This window comes from Ixodes scapularis, unplaced genomic scaffold (genome assembly GCF_016920785.2).
Source record: "Ixodes scapularis isolate PalLabHiFi unplaced genomic scaffold, ASM1692078v2 PGA_scaffold2__306_contigs__length_199485367, whole genome shotgun sequence".
Classification (NCBI taxonomy): domain Eukaryota; kingdom Metazoa; phylum Arthropoda; class Arachnida; order Ixodida; family Ixodidae; genus Ixodes; species Ixodes scapularis.
The window spans coordinates 161,962,820-161,986,112 of record NW_024609857.1 but is presented as its reverse complement, the minus strand read 5'-3'; the positions used below and the strand labels follow the sequence as shown (position 1 = coordinate 161,986,112).

Genomic DNA, 23,293 nt, shown 5'->3' with positions numbered 1-23,293 from the left:
CTTACACAGGCTCGATATTGCACATATTTTACAGGGTGAGGGTTTCAGGAATATTTTGTGGGCACAAAATTTCGCGGATCCGAGTGCTTTCTACGCATTCATCGCCACAGGGCAACATATACCCACAATCAATTTTTCCCTAAATACTTCAAGTCACAATCGTAAGGTTCATACAAAAGTTAAAGTTGCTTCAAATACGCCATTTACTTACAAATTCTGGATATTGGGAACATATTCCCATTGACTTCATTGTAACCTGGTTTGACCGTGTTTGCGGCTTGCATGTGTTGTCCTCACACCATAATGTCGGTCATTCGTTTGTTCTCGCCGAGGAGAACATATTCGGTGGTGCAGAATGTGCGATGCAGAAGGTGCCCGCTCGGCAGCAAGGCCACCACAACAACAGCTGGCGTGCCGCCGACGCACGCCACGTGCACGAGGCACGTTCTCGCCGTACGGCACAACACATTCGGCCGCAGGACTGCCCACAGCTTGGAAGAACGTCGGCACGGTGTGTCGGTAGAAGCGCGTCTCGCTCTGGCAACACGGGCGAGACACTGGGGAACGCTTCGGAAACATCCGAGAACGGGCGTCTTGGAGCAGGTTGACGTCAAGCTACAAAGCGGGTCGCCCCATTATCATTGGTAAAAAGTTGTCGTTAAACTTCGTTGCAGTGCTTCTATAGGAACCACAACTCGGCCACCAACCTTGTCCCGGCGGTAGGCAGCCTGCTTGATGAGGCCGCCCTCCGACTCGATGACGAGCAGCCTCTCCCGACGGTGGCCCTCGGGCGCTCCATCGGCCCCGGGGAAGAGCGGGCAGGCCACGTCCGCCATGGCCAGGGCCCAGTCAGCACTCAGGTGGGCCCGCCCCGGAGCGCCCTCGTCGTACTCCACGGCCAGGCCCAGCTCCGACCGGAGCAGCGTGCAGAGGCGCCACACCACCTCGTTGTGCGCCTCGCAGTCCCGTGAGTACACCACCTTCACCACTGCAAACATAAAGTTTGCGCAATGATACCCCTGTTTTAGGGAAATTTTAAAGGCCTTCGAAAAAAAAAAATTCTCTAAAGAATCGGCGAAACATTGCACGCCGACAGGCATGCGCAGAATTGAAATTGCGAGTTGATTTGCCCATAGACCTTACCGGAAATATGTGGCGCTTCCATAACATGCTTGATGCAGTGTGATGTTCCAATGCACGGCACGAGAGATTATCCAGGAACGGAAGACGAAGTTGACGTTGGTTTAACACTTTGTGATATCAGAATGCAGAGAAAGCGGAAGAAAAGCTAAACAAAGTGTCTGATGACCTCCTTTTGTGTTTGCTATATAATATATACAAAGTGTTTGAGTTGGCACGAGCATACGTCTGAACAGCCCCACAATTCCCCTAGCTGCGAAGCCCCCGAGATTTCGCAGGAAGGTATAATCTTTAAAGGAGTTTACTCTGAAAACCTGAGGTGCCAATGAAACAAGAGTCTACTCATATCTAAAAAAAAAGAAAAGTGCACCATCTTCTATGCATTCTGACCACTTTGGAACCCCCGAGGTGCCGGTGTAACAAAACCGCTTCAGAACTGGGGAGCATGAATACAGACACTGCAGTGGTTCCAGTAGGACAACATTGCTGTTAACACTTTAATAAAAAAAATAGAGAAGTAGCAAAACAACACTTGCACGATGGGTACCTACCGTAATATCCCGAAAGATGCACCACCCCTGAAATATAACCCACCCTTATTTTTGACATGATTTGCTATTTCTCAAAAACACCGAAAGATAGCCCTTGCTATTTCTCAAAAACACTGAAAGATAGCCCATTTCTAGTAATTGCAGTGCCCTGGCCAGTGGTAACCTCAGCCAAAATTGCCCCTCAATGTGAAAACAAGTTTGGCAGGTCACGAAACGCAGCATTCTTAAAATTTTTCTTTCTTGCATACCGAAAGTTAGTCCACTCCTCATTTTCATCGGATTTGTTCTCGCATTTAGGTGGGCTATCTCTTGGGATATTATGGTAGTCTTTTCTAGGTTTATGCTGCAAAATAATATCAACATCATGCATTGGCTAAGAAATAAAAGTTAAAGATTAAAATGTACAGCACAAACACACGGGACAGTAGGGAAAGGACACACAATCGCTGAACATACAACTGAAGTTTAATCATCAGGGCGTAACCCTATATAAAACGACCAAACAAGAAAAAGCACACACGCAATCAATGACACACTAGATCAGGGGTCTCAGACTCATTTGAGTGTGGAGGCCAGATAGTTCGCCCCGGAAAGCTTGATGGCCAACATAAAACAGGAGGGGGGAGTTCAGAAGGTTTCAAAGAGAAGAGACCTCGTGCTCTAAGCTTTTTGTAAACTCACAGTTTTGCCACTGACATCTTTAAATTTTCTTTGTCTATATGACTACTTTAGACCCTGACCTGATGCGATAACAAGAATTAAGATGACACTGCCCCTTCAACGTGCGGTCATAGTTAATAAAACAAGAAAGCAAGTACACCGTCGTTCCCATTGCTCGATTCACTCAGGAAATAACCAAGCTTAATATGTCTTTTAGAAAACAATCAGTTAATTTGACAGTTCTTGCTTTCCTCTCGATTTTTATTACAACACTGTGAAAAACTACTTGTCTTTCAATGGTGATATTCTTTTGAAAGCGAGGATCTCGAGCTTGTAGCTTTATCTTTGGAAGTTACTCCTGCCGATCGAGAGTTTGCACAGCTGAAATTCATCCTTCAACAAAGAGCTGGCACTTGCAGCCTAGTAGCAAAATTGTTGTACAGGTATTTAACACAGCAAAAAAACTGGGAAGCATAAATAAAGCAAAACAAAAGACAAATTAACACAGATAGGTATAAATTATGTGAATATGTTAAAAGAGCAGAGTTATACTTTACGAGCGGAAATGAATCGGCGAGATGAGATCACAATGGCACATGCCATTAATAGCAATCAAGACATAGGAACCGGGACTCGTAGCTGGTTGCCTGCGGGCTGCGTACCAGCGAGTCGCGGCCACGTGTTTGACACCCCTGCACTAGATCCTCGCACCATCATTGCGAATTCTGTCATCGTGCAGGGAATTCAAACTCTTTACCAGATAGCGAAACAGACGAGGCAGGCGCTTACACAATCTTCCTTTAGGCACGCAATCATCTCCGCTTCGATAATTTCTCCAGAGAAATTATCGAAGCGGAGATTTTGAAGATTATCGAAGTGGAGAGAAGTGGAAATTATCAATGGCACTGCTGCTTCATCTAATGACTGAGCATTTTTTTAAATCTGCATCATACCCACATTCACGACAATGAATGCCCAAGTGTCCTGATACCACCCCGTTTACATTGTAATAGTGTTCTCTCAACTTATCATTCAGGCAGCTGCCAGTCTGCCTTACATATTGTTTACCACAGGAAAACGGAATGGAATAGACAACTTTTTCTGTGCACTCAACAAACTGATTTTGATGCTTTGATGCGAAATGTCAATCTTACCCTCTGGGTAAGATTGACATTTCTGCAAAGCTTACATAACTTGTTAGGGGCAGAAAAGACAGCAATGACATCTACTCGCTTTCCTATTTTAGGAAAGTCCATACAAATACGGCACCACAGCAACTTTGTTTCTTTTTTCTTTCAGAATGTCTGCCGCAACTACACCGCCCTCTATTTTCATTATCTTCAATAAAGTACCCGCGACCAACGTCGGCAGGTGTTCTGGATAGTCCGCTATCCGAAGGCGGGAAACTTGAGTGCCAAAGCAAACCTGTGCTCGATAGGAACAGAATTTCTTTAAAGCGTTCGTGAAGCACACATTTACGATGCCCCTTTTTACCAATTTGAAATGAGCAGATTGGTAGGATAGAAATGGCTTTAGTCCACAGGGTTCGTGCAACCAACTAACGCATTCTAAAAAGTGAAGACAGAGGTCAGGCGAATGTATGGACCAATACGGAGCGCAACTTGGTCTGCTTCTTACACGAGGGTTGCAATGATGTCAGAAAGCCGAGTTCTTATGGACTGATTGAAAAAAATAGTGGGTAGACCCTAAAATATCTAGCATTGAGGTCTACCCACTATCCTTTCAATGAGAGCCAATTGGAGCTCGGCGTCATTCTCACATCACCGCAACTACTGTGCAAGAAGCAGACGACTTGTTCTTCACATTAGCAGCCAACTCGTGAGTTAAAATGAAAGGGGCCAGACAGTCACTAAAACAGACAAAACATTTGACATAAAGTGGAGTTTGCCAATACTAATTGTATCCGGGCATCAGTGCTGCTCGAACTGCTCCAAGAATCGCAAAAACACTGCTGCACTTTACTTTCTTTCAAAGCAGCCAATGCCAAAATGTTGAATTCTTTGATCGTCTTCGGCCTTCCCAGCTAAAAATTCCAATTGGATCCAATTAGAATTTCAACTGGCCAATGGATCTCACCAATTGGAATAATTTTTCTAGTTGGAACCAGAGTGGGTTTCAAATGGATACCATTGGTTCCCATTGGCAGTGACCCATTGGTTGTCCAAAAACCTAACTACAGTCGACTCTCATCAATTCAAGCTCTCTTAATTCAAACTTGTGGATAATTCAAACTAACATGCTGGTCCCATCCTATGCATATACGTATATGGGAAGAAGCTCCTGGTAATTCAAACTTTGCCTTATTCAAACAAACTTTTGGTCCCCCTCGAGTTTGAATTAATGAGATTCGACCGTAGTACTAATTGGAAATTCGAACTGGAACCTCATGGGAATTTTCAAATGGGTGTAGTCAGCCCCTTTTCTCAACCTCGAAGATCTAAGCGACTTTTAGCAAGACTTCTTGTTGGGCTAATTGGTTCATGGTACTGAGCACAGTGAAACCCGTTTAGAATGAACCCACGTACAGCGAACTATTGTCGATATCAAACTCACGGAACATTTAAATAAAAATGCACGTAAAAAGTATGTTTTATAACGAACAACATATTGGCTATATCAAACTTTTTTCTCCTGGGAAGGCTTCCGCAAACGCGCCAACAATTGTCTTCTAGCCTATCCTATCCTCCAAAAAAGAAGTAGGAAAGAAAGAAAATTCCAGGAGCTCAAGTTGCAAAGAAGATTAAATGAACAGAAGCGATTCAGAAGGGGAGGAAGCTAAAAAAAAATACACTCTGCATGCATGCACAGAAAAAAAAACTTTTTATCCCAAAGCGTTTGCCTAGGAAGAGAAGCGATTCATAAATGTAGATAAGCTAAAAAAAAAAAACTCCGCACGCATGTAAAAAAACAAAATCTGTTTAGCGCGGTGTTGCAAGGCGGAAGTGAAGAGATGAGAAAGAAAGAAAAGCTCTCGCTTTACACTGAACTCACCTTGAAAGTTCATTGTAAATGTTTTTTGCTATGTCGAACTATACTTGCTATATCGAACTGATCGTAGCATCTCCTGCTGTTCGTTATAAACGGGTTTGACTGTAAACACAGAAGACGAACACGAAGGAGTGGGCGAGGACAAGCAACTTTCTCTCGGTAAACAGTTCCACTCTCCCATACGAATAACGCGTACGCTGCAGGCCGCAGGTGCGCCTACGCTCGCGCCAGGGCTCCTGAAGAGATACCTCCTCTGAAAATCGACAACTGTGCTCTGTCATTGACATTCTCTGCTACGGCCTCACTACGTTGAAACTGACACCAACACACCCAAGCAAGGTCCCCATATACTGGCATCACTTTAAAACCAGAGATGCACAAATACTGGTTCAAATCGAATAGTGCAGCGTCATTCCTAGTTCTACACCGTTAAGAAAACCGGTTGTCGAGGCTTTCCTTTCTGGTGCGAAGATTACGAGTGATGCGGCGCCATTCGATTCAAACTTACATTCGCACGCCCCCGTTTAAAACTCGACGACGAGGCAAGATGCACGTGATTACCGGAAAGACGATTGCACGCACGTCTCACCCCGCCTTTGAAAGAGTTCGGGCGGGTTGTAGAGTCTCACCCGGGAGGGCCGCGTGGATGTCCGGCGGGAGGGGCGCCTTCTCCCCGACGGGGCCCGGCACGGGCGGCTTGCGGGGTCGGGTGCCGGGGGGCAGGCAGCGATGCCTCCTCCAGAGCTGCACCAGGGTGCAGCCCAGGAGCCCCACCACCAGCAGCGGTACGGCAACCAGCGCCACCAGCACCGGGCTGGGCCGTCCCCGGGACGACCGCTGCTTCTCCGGCTGTACCACCTCTGCAAGAAGCAGCCCGCTCCCTCATTCTACGACACTGTTAAGACGCCTGGAACGATCGTAAATATTCTGGCAAAAAACACGAGCTAAAGCGGGCGTCGCTGTCCTCGCCGCGTCCCAGCTTCTGGCTGGCGAAGTTTCCGTGGGCTGTCAAGCCGGAGAGCGACCAGCGGCAAAACGGGCGTCTGCCACATCCGCCTCTGTTGCTGCGCCGCCCTCAATATTGAGGCAGGCAGCGGCATGACGCTCCTTTAACGTCAAATAGGTATCGAGAAACCATATTCGAGGACGCAGTACAAGCTGTAGTAGTACACTAGTTTGCGCTACGGTGCAAAGTTGCCTTGGAGCAAGTCTCAGACCTATGCGTCTATCGCATCCATATTTCCGGTTCCCCGATTTCTGCCCGACGACATCACAGAAGTGTCACGTCGTTGACTGCCGCGATCCTGTTCCACTGCGGCTCATCTTGCAGCCAGACGGTCAACGGAAACTTGGGCGGACGCAAGAAGGAACCACAGCGACAATGGCGATCTGCATGTCTGCTAGTCTCTCCTGCCGTAACTTGTACGGCCGATTGCCGGGATTGCGACGGTGCGAGGAGTATGCTCCCGTTGCCACTTTGGGACCGCTTTCGATGCACGGGCGGTATGGGACGCCAAACACGCCAGCCGAAGACGCGTTCCGGGCAATGTAACGACGCACCCGACCGCGTGAAGTGGGGCCAACCCAACTTCTACGCTTGGGCCACGCCTGTAGATGGGATGCTACGGCGAGCCAAGTTGGCCCCAACCTGCAGTCGAGCACCCAAAATATTTTCCATGTCCCTAGCATTAGATAAAGCGTTTCTTCTTTTAGTTTAAGGGGAGACGCGGGTCTTAAAATGTTCAAAAAACGCGAAATTTCGCGTTTTTCAAAATTCACCTATTTGGATTAATTGTAGTCTAAGGTACCTGCCTGCAAAGTTTCAATGTCGAATTCAATGTCTAAGCATGAAAAAAATTATATTTACGATGTCCCCGCAGCGCCCTGGCACAGCGAGTTCAATGAAAACAAGTGGAACTTCGCGCCCCGCGCGTTTCGCGATTGCTCGTCGGATCGCGGCCATCTTGGTCTTGTTGGAAAGCCGCTTATTTTCCCCACGTCCCCATGCCATTCGTTATCGCGACAACATCGGGGAACGTCCACATTCCGCGGGTTTCAAAGGCCCCAATTGCGATAGCTCATTGGCCGGCTAGCAAGGTGCCCGTACGTCAGAGCACGCGCGGTGCCTAGCGCCCCTGCTATTGGCCTAAACGCGCCCCTCCGCTCTTTTTCTCCTTTCCTCCTTTCCGTTCCCGCGCTGGCGAGAGGTGCGTCGTCTGCTCCTGGGCCCGTCTCCGCCCGTCTCCTTAGGCCTGTCTGCTTTGTTTCCTCCGTGGTCGAGCGCACGTTTTAGTTCCCGTTCGCGCGCTTGCGTTGAACATTGTTGGTTTGTTTTCCTACGAAGTCGCGCGTGTTTTCTTTTGTTTCGCTTCGAGTTCTCGAGATGCCGGACGACGCTCGGTTGAAATCGAGCACGCGGCAAGCGTTCGGAAGGAAGAGGAAGCGACCGTGGAACAAAAAGCCGAAGCTGTCTGCTGCAAGTGCGCCACCGCGATCGGCACCGCCGGATGCCTTGGATCTTCCGGAAACATCAGCCGGAGACATCGCGAATCCATGCAGCAGCGGCAGTTTGTCGAGCTTTGCGAGCGCGGTTCGTGCCGACACCGCATACTACTCCACGGCCGAGCAGGCGCAACGAGTCGCACGATCGGACGAATGCAAGCGTGCGCTATCGGAAAAGTCGGCGACCCAGCGCAAATTCGACCTTCTCGGCGTCACCACAGGAGGCCAGACGCGCGACGCTGGGACACAGTTCATTGTAGTGGGCATGAAAGCTCTCCAAGCATGGAGAAGGACAATCTGCCTTTGCGTAAGGCCAACGCTGCCCACCAGAGCAGCAGCAATGCAAAGCAGAGGTTCTCCAGGCAACACCAAACTGGAACAGCTGGGGACTACAGTCCTGGACGGCTGTGAGGGGCTCCCCTTTCAAGTGCTACACGAACAAAGGCCCTTTTCAGGGCCAAACAAAATCTGCTTTCGGAGCGTGCAACCCTTGGTGCCTCCTCCCGTTGTCCCTTATAGAGTCTACTCATACTTTTATAACTTGATTTTACATTGCAGACATTATTTCTCAGTTTTATATTATTTTTTAAAGGTTCTTGTGAACGGATTGCAGAATTTTTCATCTGAATTTGTTCAGATAGAACTATGCTTCATATTGCTGAACATTATTGCATGGGATCTCTTACTAAATTTTATGCAATGAGTGTCAAAACTTCAACTGCAATTTTCTCAGCTTCGCATTTTTCGTCTACATGCCTAGCCTTACGGTTGTTTTCATGAGATTATTCTTCAAGGATTTCTATAAACTTTATACCGTTGAATTCAGAAAGAAGTGAACTGAAGGGTGATGCTATTTTTGTATGACAGTATGGGCCCGAAATTTTATTATTAGTGATAATGTGACCTCGTTAGGCTTTGTAAATAGTGTACTTGACCTAATTAGACTAGTTTTATACAATGATCTATTTTTACAAAAATATAAATAGCATCATCTTGCATGACAGGTCTTTAGCTACAAATCCATATCACTTATGCAAAAAAATTTGTATTAGAAAGTTCCTTAATGAGTCGTAAGAAATGACCTAATTAGGTTTCATTATTTTCTTCGTAACTCAAAAAGCGATTGAGATATTGCAGAACTAATTGAATATTTGAAAAGAGGAAGCCAAAACACATATACACACTGATTTTCATTATAATCCATTAATAAACAAAAAAGTCGATTTTAGAACCAGTGTCTTGCCTTAAACGCAGTTCGAGCATAGCAGAGCCATGCACCTACGAATCTGGGCCACGGACATCCGCATTTCCCATGAGCGTGCAAATTATGATTATGATGCAACTCAATGCAAATGTGCAAGCGAGCTGGAGAAGAATGACGAAAATAATCCCTGGAGAAGGGAAACAAGAGGGACAAAGGACAAAAACAGCTTAGGTAGCTGTGTTTAGAGATTTGTGTTTGTCCTTTCTCCCTCTTGTTTCCCTTCTCCAGGGATTATTTTCGTTGTTTGCAAATTATTACCGACGAAATTTGCAAGCTGACCTTCTTCATTGCAATATGTCAACAAGGGATGGGTTCCTTGGGACCAAAAGTTGAGACGTGTCGGCCTTTGAAGTGACCGAAAATGATGCAGGAAAAGCAGCCACCCTCCGAAATGGCAAGGTACGGCAAGGTACTTTCTCGGACGCTTGCGCACCCGGGAATCGGCAGGAGAGAAAGATATTGCTTTATTTTTTTTCGCGTACACGGGTTTAAGCTTTTTTGTAGCCGAGCTCCACACGCCGAAGCCAGAGCGTCCTCGGTAAATGAAAAGCACTCAAAAATCTAGACAGGATTGTATTATGCCACCAGTAGTCAACCGACTTGCTTGTTTTGGCTACCACAGCAGTCTCACATGCTTGCCAGTGTGTATACTCTGTTTACCCTGCAGCTAGACTGCAGTAAAAGCTATGTCTTTACTGGACCGGTCGTACGGCTCTTTTTCCCCACATCATCGCGCTCCCGGCCACACCCACACGCGGAGAGCCGGGTCAGGTGAGAAGAGGGAGGCAGCTGATTGGTTTGGCGAGCACGTAGTTTTCACCGTGGTCCCAGCTTAAGGGTGAATGGAGTATAGTGTAAATGCCAAGAGTTACCATATTTTCCGGACTATAGTCTGTGGACTATACATGTCTAAAAGTTGAAATTTTAGGCTGTCCAGGCTATCTATGCATGCAGACTATACAGGAATTTTGTTTTTCAAGATCGTTTGTTATTTATGACGAGACGTGACAGGTTTTGTGAATGAAAGATAATGTTAATGATGATTTATGTATAATACAAGCTTCTCTGCGAGCTAAAAAAAATTCAAAATGTGGGAGTTTTACGTGCCAAACCAACGACGGGCATCTGGCATGGCCCAGCGGAGGACTGGGGATTAATTTGGACCACCTGGGGATCTTTTGACGTGCAACCGAAAGCTCTGTTACAGAACCTGCCACATGGGGATCCGTAGGCCGACGCTCTCGCCTCGGAGCCACCGAGGTGGCTCTGTGAGCTAAGAAAGAAGACATTTGTCTAGGTGTGCCGTGTATGAGAAAATTTCCGTGTTGACTAAGAACCAGGTGGACCATGCATCGGGTGCATTCTATTTAAGCAAAAACATTTTTTTCGGCGTAAACTGTTCCTTGTGGAGCATACGCTGGGTATGGACTATAGCCCGGAAAATACGGCAAAAAGAGAAAGGCAACGAATATTAAAGATAACTTAAAAAAGTACATCTGTGTCTATCAAACAATGAAATCAAATAGGTTGTTGTAATAATGGACTGCTCGATTCAAGCTTTGTTTTTATTATTATTATTTCTGTCTGATCTCCCGTCTGAGCATGTCTAAAAATTATTTCTACCTCTGCATTGCAAACAAACATGTGTCCTGTATGTACCTCGCAATCAAATCTCAGGCCCAATCCCATACCCTTTCCGTTTTGAGCAACCAACCTTTTTATCGGGTGATATTGTACTACCTTTATACGTAGCACCCCCCAAATATTGTGAGTTGCTGCTTTGGAACCCTACCAATTGTCACACAAGCTTTAAAACAAACACCTCATGATTTCGAGCAAAACAAATATATTATAGTCCGTTACAACTCAAGAAGGTAGGGCAAGGGAAAGGAAGGCTAGGAGGAGTAAGCAGACGGAATGCTGGAGAGGGGAAACCTCCTCCTTTCTCTCCAGCATTCCGTCTGCTTCCTCCTCTCCGACCTTCCTTTCACTCGCCCTACCTTCTTGAGCTGCCTCTTAATATAGTCATATTACGGTGCCTGGAACGCGTCTCCGACTGGTGTGTTAACCGGGTCCAAAAAAGTGGTCCCTCGATTTCCGCCTGATGACATCGTAGAAGTGTCATGATGTCGCCGGTCTCGAATCTGATGGCGTCCCGATAGCTGTGGTGTATGTGGCAGACGCCTGTTCTGCTGCAGGTCACTTTCCAATGCGGCAGTCCACGGGAGCTAAAGCAGCCGGAAGTTGGGAACGCCTGCAACGCCGTGAGCACAGCGACACTCGCGTTTGCCTATGGTTTTCGCCAGAATTTCTACGACCAACCGCCAGGATCGGTGCTTTCGCGCCACATTCTTGAGGCTGGTCCACTCTTAGCACCGCTCCCAAAGCTACTTGCGCGAGGACGTGCGAATCGGTCACAAGGCAAAGTCCCGCGCTCAAGTAGCCTGCTGCATGGGGCTGCAGTACAGTGAAAACCGGGATAGGCCCTTCGACTGCACCGCACGAAAGGCTTGTGCCGAGCGTGGTTGCGACGAACGAGGCACAAGGTCGGCTTCCGTTCAAAATGTCTGGCACAGCAAAAGTGCCGAGCCCGCGAAAGGAGTCGGCCCCTCGAAAGGGTCGAAACTATCCGACAGCACGGTGGAAGGCGGAGGAGCACTTGCCTGGGAGCTCCACCACCTTGGAGAAGAGGGTGAGGCAGTCCGAGCTGCCAGGGCACATTGGCGTCACCTGCGGAGACGCATGGATGCACCAATGAACGCGGCTCCAGGGTGGATAACGGAAAGAAAAATGATTTAAATCGCCAAACTTTTTTTGTAAAAATTTTAGAAAATAGGTTTTAGTTACCGTTTGTTTGTCGTTTAATGCTTTCCACGCAATTTGTCTCTTATTTAAATCGAAGAATCGCCAAACAAGAAATATTTATGTCGGGCTGAAGGCAAGCAAAAAGCATATTGATCTTCAGAGCAGGTCGGATCGTCGAGATTTCTTTCTACCTTCCGCTTCGTTAGTCGCTTACATGATGTCAGTTGCGAGCAGATCGGAACGTGTAAGAAAGAAACAAAAACCAGAAAGGTAACATTTTATTGCGAGCAAATCGGAACGCAAAAAACAGCTAATGAGACTTTTTGCTTACTAGAAAAATCAACCTGTTTTTGTTCTAGTATGGCTGGGGTTACATCGATAAAAGGTGCTAATTAAACTGTACTTTAAATTTACAGTAATTACTTCTTCCGCAACATTATAGGTGATTGAACGGATTGATCAATCAATCTGCCATGCTTAAAAATATATGTAATCAAAAAGAGTCACTAATTTTTAGCTACAGTGATTTAAATCAAATAAATCTGATTTAAATCACATACATATCTGGTCTATTTGATTTCTTTTTTTTTTTAATAAACTTTTTTTTTATTTGGGCTAAACCCTTTGAATTGTGCAATGCTCACACTAGCCCAACTAAATAAGCTATGCATTGGACTAGCACCGCTTTAGCCATCTTGTCGCTTAAAATCAATGTTGCTAGTCATCCGAAGTTTCACCTAAGACTGCAGGAAATGCTTTTCCGTCCTCTACAAAGTTTGGAACAGTCCACGACAGAGCAATACAATATCACCCGAGCTTCTAGACTCTGCTCACAGAGCTCAGCAAGTCTCATTTTTTAATCGTAACCACCGCCAATTGCACCCACTCTGCACTTGACAACAAAATGGCAGGACCCACGAGAGAACCGAGGAGTAGAGTGTCGATACTAATCATTTAGTAGCTCTAGCCAGCACCACCCAGCCGGTGACTTTATTTTCAATAGCTAACGATCATGAGCACAGGGTCGTATAACGCCCTTGTACCCACATAGTGAGTAGAAGTCTGTGTTTTATAAATAAAACTGTGTACAAAGCACATCCAGGGACAACTCCACTCTTTTTATTAGAATGGTTCTCTTAAAGGGACACTGACACCCCCCAAAAATTTTTTTTTATTTTTTGCCAGGCGCTTCATTATGGTGTCGGAGGACTACCCAATTAATATTTTGCAACAGAGTAGCGTATTTTTTTAATAAAGCCAAAAGACGCAACTCCTCGAAACCGAAACCGAAACCCGACGGAGGTCGGAGAAGTGGAGAGAAGAGAGTGAGTGGCGGAAGTCCCGTGGCTACACCCGACCGTGCGTTTTTTTTTTTTTTTTCTCTCTTCTCTCCGGTAGCAGACGACAGGACATGCGGCGTGCGATGCGGCATGCGGGAACTGCTCGCCGTGCGATTTTTTTGCAGTTATGTTTGTTCCGCTCGTTGTTCTGTACTCCAAGATGAGTTGTTTTGTACATTGAGGAGTTGGAGATGAGTAGTGAGTGCCAGTGGTGAATTTCCATGATCGGCTCCGAAAAGAATGAACCCAAGATGTTGCGTGAAGAGCTGGCTCACATGTCCTGCATCCGAAAAAAAGTGGCATTGTGCGACAGTGTTTCCGAAAGATCAACGGGATCGGGACCAATGGCTGGCTGCAATTCCTGTAGAACATTTACGGGCACCTCGGAAAGCGGACGCTACCTGATTTATATGCGCCTTGCATTTTGTGGAAAGTGATTACATTGAGTTCGCAGGTGTCAAAACGGAAATCCCATACCATTTAATTCAGCGAAGTATCGTCCACAACATTTGTTTGTTATTTTTTTGTTTGTTTTTTTAGTGATGATTGTAAACAAAAGAAAAAGATATGTAAACATCGGAAAATGTTTGAAAAAAAAAAATACACGGGGGATCGAACCCGGTCCTAGCGCGTGTGAAGCGGACGTCTTTCCCACCGAGCTACTGGAGCATCACGTTTCTGGTGGATCTCTTTCCTTAGTAATAATTCAGCCGTTCAACTGTAAGTTGGCAAGTTTGCTGTCGATTTTTCTCTAGCAAAAGCACTCCCGGGTCGAAGTCGGGAAGCACCACGCCTTGGGGACATTCGCACCTAGTAAAGAAATCGTACGCGTGCATATTCAACTCGAAGTAGACACGTCGTGCTTGACGTTTGCGCGAGCGTTGTCTTCAGCCACGAGAAGGGAGCGACGGCTCGGCGACGTCTTCGTGCAAATCGGCTTGGTGGCCGGGCGTGTCGTACGGGATGAATACCAATTCTTTTGATCAGTCCCAAATTTCTCTTTTAACGGTAGACAGAATTCGCCGGTACCGCGAACGACAGTTCTGAAATAGAGGTCCCACGCCCGTCGTCCGCTGCCATCGCCGTCCCCGCGAGTCCCACGATACGCGAAACGACGAACGCACAGAATGCTTCCGGTTGTCTGTGGAACTTTTTTTTTCAATCAACGTATTTACAGCTTTTTAGAAGCCACAAAAATGGGTTTCATATTTTTTTCTATTTTTAATATTGAGTGTGTGCCTTCAGTGACCCACGACTTTGATTAAATTTGGTGGTCGCATCGATACCTTAGCAAACGGCCCGTGACCGCGAAAAAGAGAGTGAGCGAGACTCGAACCGGCCAATTCTTGATCGGCGGTTTTCGGGCGGAAAGAAACCGAATTTCGAGCCGCAAATTCTGTTCTGGGTAGTTGAGCTCTCATATTCACGTACAACTAAAAACGTCGGCGAGCATAAATACCCTGTCAGTGTCCCTTTAAGAAACAGCACTAAGAGCCTTACCGACCATCTAGGGATTACAAATCTCTAGCAACAGCAGCAAAGTCGGCGCTGAGCAAAGCAGCACTTATCATCTTGGCCTTAAGTATTTTTGTGAAATAAGTCTTTTAAATCTTGAAAACAAGGCCAAATGAGTCTATACATGTTTTTTTCAATTATTTTAGAATGAATTATTTACACATTTTGCTACTATATGGAAGCCATATCTCCACTTGCACACATACATTCCTTATTGTTTTATCTTATCATATCTGATAAGGAGTATAAATATGTTAACTATTCTACGTTTTGATTTTTCTTTTCTAGCCCAGTCTCAGGTTAATTCAAAATTTAATATTCACCAGCTCGGCTGCACCCTTACTACATTTTCTCAAATCATGATATCACTTTTTCTATTTAGATAGTCTCTGAAACGGTATACCAGATGGTAATTACTTTATTCTAAGATACACCGTGTATTGCAGAGACAGAGACAGTTCGACCTTGAATCTTATTTGGAATCTCTATGGGTACAAATTAGAGCAAGTGAGTGCTTCAATTATTAGAACCTTACATCCTCTGCCTTTTTTAGAACAGCATTTTGTATCACCAAGCGAGAAAACTAACTTGAACAAGTGTCAAAGACATTTTATGGCAAATTTTAAAGCAATTCGTACAAAGTGTTTACGCATGAAATTAGCCAAAGCACCTGCTTGTGTGACTGTACAGAAAATGCTTCTAGCTATCGTTCATTGCTCGATAAAATTGCAAATATTTTTGCCATCTGTTTTAGCAGGTGTTAAATGAATTGCCACCAATCTTTTTAGTCATAGAAGATGTGGAAGCAATGAGGAAACGGCGAGCTGCTGACTCCCCTTGTGAAACACATTTTTAAACTTCCACTTTTACTCTTATCTTACTAGTTGCACGCAGTGTTACGGAAGGTGCGGTGATGAGGGCGCAACCCAAGCAGCTGGAGGGGTAGGAGGAACTCCCCTCTTACCCTCCTCTGTGCATCCCAGAGGTCCCTTTCATTCCCCACAGAAATAAACCAGTCACTGAAATTTTAAAAAAAAAGGCTTTGCTCTCTCTTCCACTTGCGGCTTCCACGGCACTGCATGCAACTAGCGAGATGAAGTATAGTTCGGAAGCTTTTTGGGATCTTTAGAAAGAATCTGCAGTTGCTCTAGTTTTAAAACCGGCGATGTCATCATTGTTTCACACAATAATGTGCTTTCCTACTTTGTGGTATTTCTAGGGTTTTCCAGATTGCTATATGTACCCAGGATGCTTCATACTTCCATTTAAAATTAACAGCAACAGCTACACAGCATGCTTTCCTGGGTGGTCAGACTACTGAGACCAATCTGTATACTTATATGGATTATTGTGTCCCAAATGTCACGAGCAGGGGACAAGTCAATACAATACACTTCGATACGTCGACGGTCGTCTCGTCTTTAGCCCACACACTGCCCAGGTTGTCTATACAGTTGAACCTCGATTTTACGAAACCCGATCTTACGAATTCTAAGATCTAACGAAGAAATTTTTGATTCTCTGTAACGTGCCCATAGGGCTCAATGCTTTTCTAAACTTGAAATAACGAAATAATGTTCAGATTTAACGAAGCTTTTTTGAAAATAAATGCAAGTAAAACGAGGTCGCTCACGGATATTTCGAAAAGGAAGACTCAGAAGATTGTCATTATGGTGCATCAGTAATATTGAGGAACCCGAAGTCTGTATTTTACGGAACTTCACGCAAAAACGAACTGTACATCACGAGCTTTGAGTAAACTCTACCAGATGGCACTGGCGGCGGTATTTCACGTCGCGTGCAACAGATGGCGCCGCCGACGTTCGCCGTCGTTTTGGCCATTTGCGGAGCCGAGATTCGTGTTTCTTTGTTCGTGAGTGCTCCCCGTTGTCACGACTTTGGATTCCTCTACCAACATGTCTACGTCGCCGCCAAATGAAGCCGCCAAAGAAGAAAAGAAAAGTTCTCTCCCTAGAAGAAAAAGCGAAGGTAATTAACGCTGTTGCCAGTGGACGTAAAAAATGCGACGTTGCTGCAGAGCACGGCATCCCAGCGAGCACGTTGTCAACGATCTTGAAGGGGAAGGACACTATCCTTCGAGCGGCTTCGTCAGGGAAGTCGACAAAAAAGAAAAACCTGAAGACTACGCCGTACGAAAAGTTGGAAGAAGCGCTTTACACGTGGTTTATGGACATGCGAGCCAAGAACGTTCCGATATCCGGGGAAGTGCTACAACGGAAAGCGCTCTCTTTTGCATGTCTGCTGGGCTTTGATGACTTTAAAGCAAGTTTTGGCTAACTGACGCGTTTTAAAGAGCGTTACACAGTTGTAGGCAAGGTGATAAGGTGATATGCGGCGAGGAAAATAGCGTTAACAGGCTTGAGGCCAGCGACTGCCTGTCTAAGAATGTACCAACGAAAACGGTCTCTTCTATCAAATGCTACCGAAAAGAACGCTTGCCCAAAAGGGTGCGTCCTGTCACGGCGGCTAATGGCCAAAAAATGCATTTCCCGATTTTACAAATTCCGCGATGTAACGAAGTAATTTGCGGCTCCAGTCAACTTCGTTAAATCGAGGTTTAACTGTAATTACTCCCAAATATTTTTCTTGTCTGGTGTGCTCCACAAATCAATCTTTGGCTCTCTTTTGTGTTTTATCCTTGTAAGTGATATATGTAGTCCCTCTAGCCCTCACGGATCACATTTCAGTTGTTTAAAAGAGCTCATGCCAGTAAAAAGATACGCCTGTCACGGGTGGTGACCAAAAAAACAATAGATGAACAGGAAGAAATAAACGTTTAATGTGGCGAACATTAAACGGGGGGGGTCAGGCTGAGATGTCTTCAGGGGGGGGGGGGGGGGGGGGAGGGCAGGGGTGCCTTCCTGCGCAGTTTTTTTTACACCGGCAAGTATCAGTAGTTTATTCTAGGGGGTACATTTTACAGCATATCTATATCGCCATGGTGTCCGTCGCTGTGTGTCAATGTCTTTCACCGTGCGAGCGTAGCTGTGTGTTCATCGCCGGTACCACGGTGCACGTGCCGGCGAGCACAAATCTGAAATTTTTAGTAGCGACGCCGTCGGAGTCGCTACCAAACGGACTTTTTGAACAGCTCCGGATAGAGTAGGCGCCCTCTATATGGACTTCCGGTTGCTTCGTTTATTATTTTTTTTTCTGGTGGGAAATCGCAAGATGGCAGGCTGCTAAGGAAGCAGACCAAGCGGACGTAATAGTAATCGATGCCGCGTTACCTTCTCGCCAGAACTGGAGATTGAAGCTAACGAAAGCACGCTGGGATTCCATTTCCCATGTATATTGTCAAAGGCAACGTGGGCGTTATTTTGTTTACAAGCCACTACTAGAAGCTCGTTGCATGGCACGTGAACAGCATCTCGGTATGCTCGGTAAGGATCATGACCCGGAGGGGGGGCACAAGCCCCCATTCCCCCCCCCCCCCCCCCCCGTAGTCGACGGACGCCCCTATGCCTCGCGCTCCCTTTCATCAAACAATTCCATGGAGAGGACACATTTTCGCCATATGTAGTCTCTTGCAATTTTGATACTATCATTTGACTGATAATTTCAAGTGCAGACTATTTTTCTTCTTATGGCGTTCACCGTTGTGACCGTGAGTATGCTTGACTTGCCAGAAATTTGGATACGGCGTATCAATCGCCGTCAATCAGTCAGTTACCCTCCATCGAAGACGTGACCTTGAAACCTATTCAGCATGCGTTTGAATAGGATTGCTTTTGAATGATGGTTGCAACTACCTGATTGGGAATTATTATTTCTCTCTTCTATTGGATAATCATATATTTAATGATCCCTGATACACTGAAAAAAGAGATTGACTTTTCGAAGTTCAGGGTGCTTATTTATGGTGATTTTAACCTACCTGGTGTTGACTGGCAGTCCTGATTTCTTAATGGTCGAAATACTTTAAAAGCAAGGAAATCGTCTCTCCTATTGAATTTTATCATTTCAATGGTTTTAGTAAATCAAGTTTTATAACAGCTTTGGAAACATCCTTGATCTTTTCATTGGAAATGTTCCGATAATCGACCTAACGCTTGCAGATGTTTCACTTTTTAAGGTTGATGTTTATCGCCCACCCTTTATTGGTGCTTTCCATGATACGTTGAAATCTGCAGCTCGACCAAAGCATACGTATTATTCTTCCAGCACAGGCGAATATTTGGTCTTTATAGTTTTTTTTCAAGATTACGACTGTTCCTCCATTTGAATGGACGTTTCTGTCGACTTAGTGATGAGGTCGTTTACCACGGTAGTGAGAATTGTAATTGAAAAATTTATTCCAATTGATCATCAAAAAATAAAAAAAGTACCCTTTGTGTTACTCCAAAGATCTAATGTGCTATATAAAGAAGAAAAAAAAAAGCACGTTGTCACAAATTGTACAAAAGAAAGTGATCGGGAATGTAGTATGCTAAGTTCATCATTTATCAGTCTCTTGTTAAAAAGTTATTTATTCATGACGAGTGTGCGCATTTAAACGTAGTAGAAAATATATCTTTTGCACACACCAGATAAGTTTTGGAAATTTGCGAGACAACATATTTGAGACAGTGCGCAAGGTATCTGTTTAAGAAGTGATTCTGATTGTCTGTCTAACCCTAAGGATATCGCAAACTTTTCTGCAAGTCTATTCAGTGGTTGTTTTTCCTCGGATGCGCCTAAAGATAGGGCATTTCTTGGTGATCTTGTCTGCTCTGATGTTTGTGCTGTAAGCAAAGTCATGGTTTGTGAAATTATGGCGGCTGTAAAGAAACTAATGCCGAAACTGACATCTGGTACAGATTATGTGATTAATTTTATTACCAAGGGTTGTTTAAATCTTTTTGCGCCTATCGTGAAGCATACATTTGATATTTCGTTGTCTAAGGGTATATTTTCACCTATGTGCAAAGAGTCTATATCATTGTTCCTATAAATAAGGCGGGGGATACTTCGCAAGTTGGGAACTATCGCCCCATATCCTTGCTATGTTCTATTGCAAAGGTATTTGAGATAATGATGCACATCCGTTTGTCTTTTTATCTTGAGCAACGTATCAGTTCTCATCAGCATGGTTTTATCGATGAACGCTCGGTCGAGACAAACCTTTGTACCTTTCTTGATTATTCAGTACCTTTTGTTCACAATTGCGATCAAGTTCACGTTTATTTTGACATCTCGAAGGTCTTCGAATAAGGTGAACCACACTTTCCTATTGCACAAATTGTCACGAAATGAGGCTCCTTCTGTGCTTTTAAAATGGCTTGAAAGCTAACTGACCGACCGTCGCTGTGTTCTACGCACTTTAAATAACTTCACTGATCCGGTTTGTCCGTTATCGTGAGTACCACAAGGTATCAATTTTGGTCCATTTTTGTTTGATTTTTATCAGTTGCATATCTACTTGCGTAGTAAACTTAAACGTGTTGTTATTCGTGGATGATATCAAGCTCTTTTTGAGTATTAGTTTGATGGACGACTTTGACCTTCTTCAGAGTGACGCATCGCATATTTTAAACTGGTGTCGGGAAAATTCCCTAATCATTAATCCAGAGAAAACTCAGGTCTTGTCTTTCAGTAACAAACGTGAAATTGTGCAGTGTTCATACTCACTTGATGACAAATGTATTTTAAGAGTTTCATCGCTTCGTGATCTTGGAGTTTCCTTTGACAGTGCAGTACTCTTTCGTTTGGCTGCCATGTCACCTACATTGTCTGTTCTAAATTTAGATTACTGAAAGCATTACGCGATTAACTAGAAAGTTTGTGAACAATGCTTGTTTCCTACGTTTATTCTGTTCTGTTATCAGATCTAGGCTAGAATTTGGCTCGGTAGTGTAGAATTCGCTCACTGCACACGATGCAGCCAAATTAGAGTCAGTTAAAAGACGCCTAGTGCGTATAACCTATGACATATACCTTGGCCGTTAGCATTTTTACAGCTATGAACTCCTTACGTGATAAATTTTGCCTACAGTGTCTATTCCTCAGAAGATTATTGCGTGATGTTGCCTTTTTACATAAAATAGTTCACGGGGACATTGACTCAACACTTTTGCGCACAGTGAATTTAAACGTGCCGGCTCGCTCAAATAGCAGAGCTTTGACTTTTTATCCACACAATCAACACATGATATCACCAACAACAAGAATGCAGATATGTGTAAACAATCTTGGGCATGAAAATTTTGATACTTTTGATAACTACGTAAATCTCAATAGACAATTAGATGAGATTATTTTCTGTCGTTAGCAGTGCACTATTGTGTTTTTTTGAATGCCAGTTTTATTGTTGTTTGCATTTTTAAGTAAGTACTACTGAGCAAGTTCTACAGCTGTAGAACTGTTTCACTGTGCCACATTGCAGACCCTTATTGGTTGTTTGTTGGCACAAATAAAGGCTTTATGATGATGATGACGTCCTTGATGACAATCGGGTCCTTTCCTCCCTTCCAAATGCCAGCATTTGGGTGTTGCCTGTTCATAGCGTCAAACAGATCCTTACACCGAAGTGTAAACGCCATTGTACCATTGAAGTACCACAAACTTGAGACTTTTTGGTCACTGTAGTACTCCATTCCCGACTTCATCACCCTTCTGAAGACTTGGTTTGCAAGCTTTACACTTATAAGGTCTATGTTTGAGGGGTTAAATGTGTTGTTGTGTTATCTTGGGGCACACTTTCAGGTCACCGGCATTTTTGTAGCCTTCCTTGTATACTGCAGCATTGCCTGACCAGTTGACCCACTGACCGTTACTTTGAGGAGGCGCTTCCTGAGGAGCCGATTCCTGATGCATTTAAAAAGGTATGGGACGTCTGAAAATGTGAACACTTTCCTATCGTCCATTGGACGCATAAAAATTTTTCGATTGTTTATCTCCTTATTGACTTCCAGCTGTGTCCACATTGTCCGGTTAGGGCTCGCTCTATCGCAAACTACTATGGTGTCAATAAGAGCACCGGCGCCTTCCAAAATGGTGATCGCATGAAGCAGTAGTTGACACAGTACTGTCCCCTTGGTTGCAGGTGAAAGCTACAGCAACAGGTTGCGCGGAGCTTTCACCAAAGAGGCATAACATAAATACTAGGCCGTGACTGGCTACCTCGGAGCTTTGCTGGTGGGTGTTAACGGTTTTTTTTTCCTGACCTGGATTTCATCAAGCAGCAGCGTACCATGTCTTTGGAATTCGGATTTACCTTGAAGCTTCCTTTTGAGTACTGCGACGAAGTTCACATCGAATCCGCTCTTGATCCCGACAATGGCAATGTAGTGGCGAATGGTTTTCACACACGGCAGGGGCAGCACATCATTCTCATTGAGCAGCCTGCACCCGGCCGCGCTGCGAATGTGCAGGAGTAGGTACAGAAGTAGCCAATCGGTCTCTGTACCAGCTTTCTTTACTTCAAGTGCATTTATCCACTGATATGCACTCGCGCAGTAGCATTTGTTGAGGTTCAGGCAGGGCCGACTTCTTCATAACGTCATTCAGCTTCTCGCTGCTCAGCTGTTTCAGATATTTTTTGCACATAGATAATTCAGATTGAAGCTTTCTTTTTTTCTTCAGCAACCTGACTTTAGACTTGGAACATGCGATGCATTGCCTTCTCAAGACATCAATCTTCCGCTTTTTTTAAGAAGACAAGGGCATCCTCACTCTGTTTTTTCCCTCTTTTGTCCAGCGTGCCTTGTGAATACGGAGGGTGTTACTGAGGCTTGCACAGTGGGTGCACCGCAGCCCTGTTCCATTCAGAAGTAGAGGACGTCGGTTGTGTTTCCACATTCTGATTTTGTGAATGGATGCACACTCCGGTTGTATTCGCGACTCCAGCGAAACGGACGCCACCAACCGGGAGAACCGGGAACCAGCCGGACCATGTTGCTCCGCGCCCCTCCGCGTCTCTGCTGGCTTTCGCGGGTATGTGTTGTCGGCGCGGTGGCGAACAATGTAATTTGACGAAGGTCCGAAAATTTCTTTAGTTTGCCTGAGCGTTCATTAGTGTGGTGAAGCCTCAGTAGATTGTTTCCTTCCATAACGTGTTTGAAAGCCCGTTTACTCCACACTACACACGGTCGCGTGCTTTCGATTTCTTGGATGGGGAGCAATCACGGAAAAACGTTTTGATTTCTTGTCTGTCTCGAATCACATTCAAAGTGACGACTACTTGGTAACTGATAAGGGGTTTCTTTATAAGGATGTAAAACAGTGGACTGAGGACGACAGACGAGGTGTTTCACTGAAGCGAACACGAATGTTGCATCTTAGAATGGATATTGGGCGAGATGGGTATTCATATTCTAGGAGAAGCGCGAAGTAGATTCACTCACCCTGAAACTCACACTCACACTCACACCAGAAAAACGGTCATTCACGTCGCGCTGTGAATGACCGTTTTTCTGGTGTGAGTGTGAGTTTGAGGGTGAGTGAATCTACTTAGCGCTTCTCCTACAATACGAATGTTGCAGTCAAGTGAATGGGAATGTTCGATA

The 23,293-nt window shown here is 45.0% G+C and overlaps 1 protein-coding gene across 2 annotated transcripts in view; it reads right to left on the bottom strand.

Annotated features, from left to right (window-relative positions):
• Window positions 1-23,293, bottom strand: part of LOC8042681 — a 46,493-nt gene that overhangs the window by 5,289 nt on the left and 17,911 nt on the right. Inside the window, exons 6-9 of one of the 2 annotated variants that reach the window (XM_042292090.1) lie at window positions 11,790-11,856; window positions 5,990-6,220; window positions 708-988; window positions 212-615 (exon numbers count right to left, since the gene is read on the bottom strand). In XM_042292090.1, coding sequence (XP_042148024.1) covers window positions 247-615; window positions 708-988; window positions 5,990-6,220; window positions 11,790-11,856 — 948 coding nt within the window. In that variant the 3' untranslated portion in view covers window positions 212-246. The remainder of the gene's footprint in view (window positions 1-211; window positions 616-707; window positions 989-5,989; window positions 6,221-11,789; window positions 11,857-23,293) is intronic. The other variant, XM_042292089.1, reaches the window with a different exon arrangement.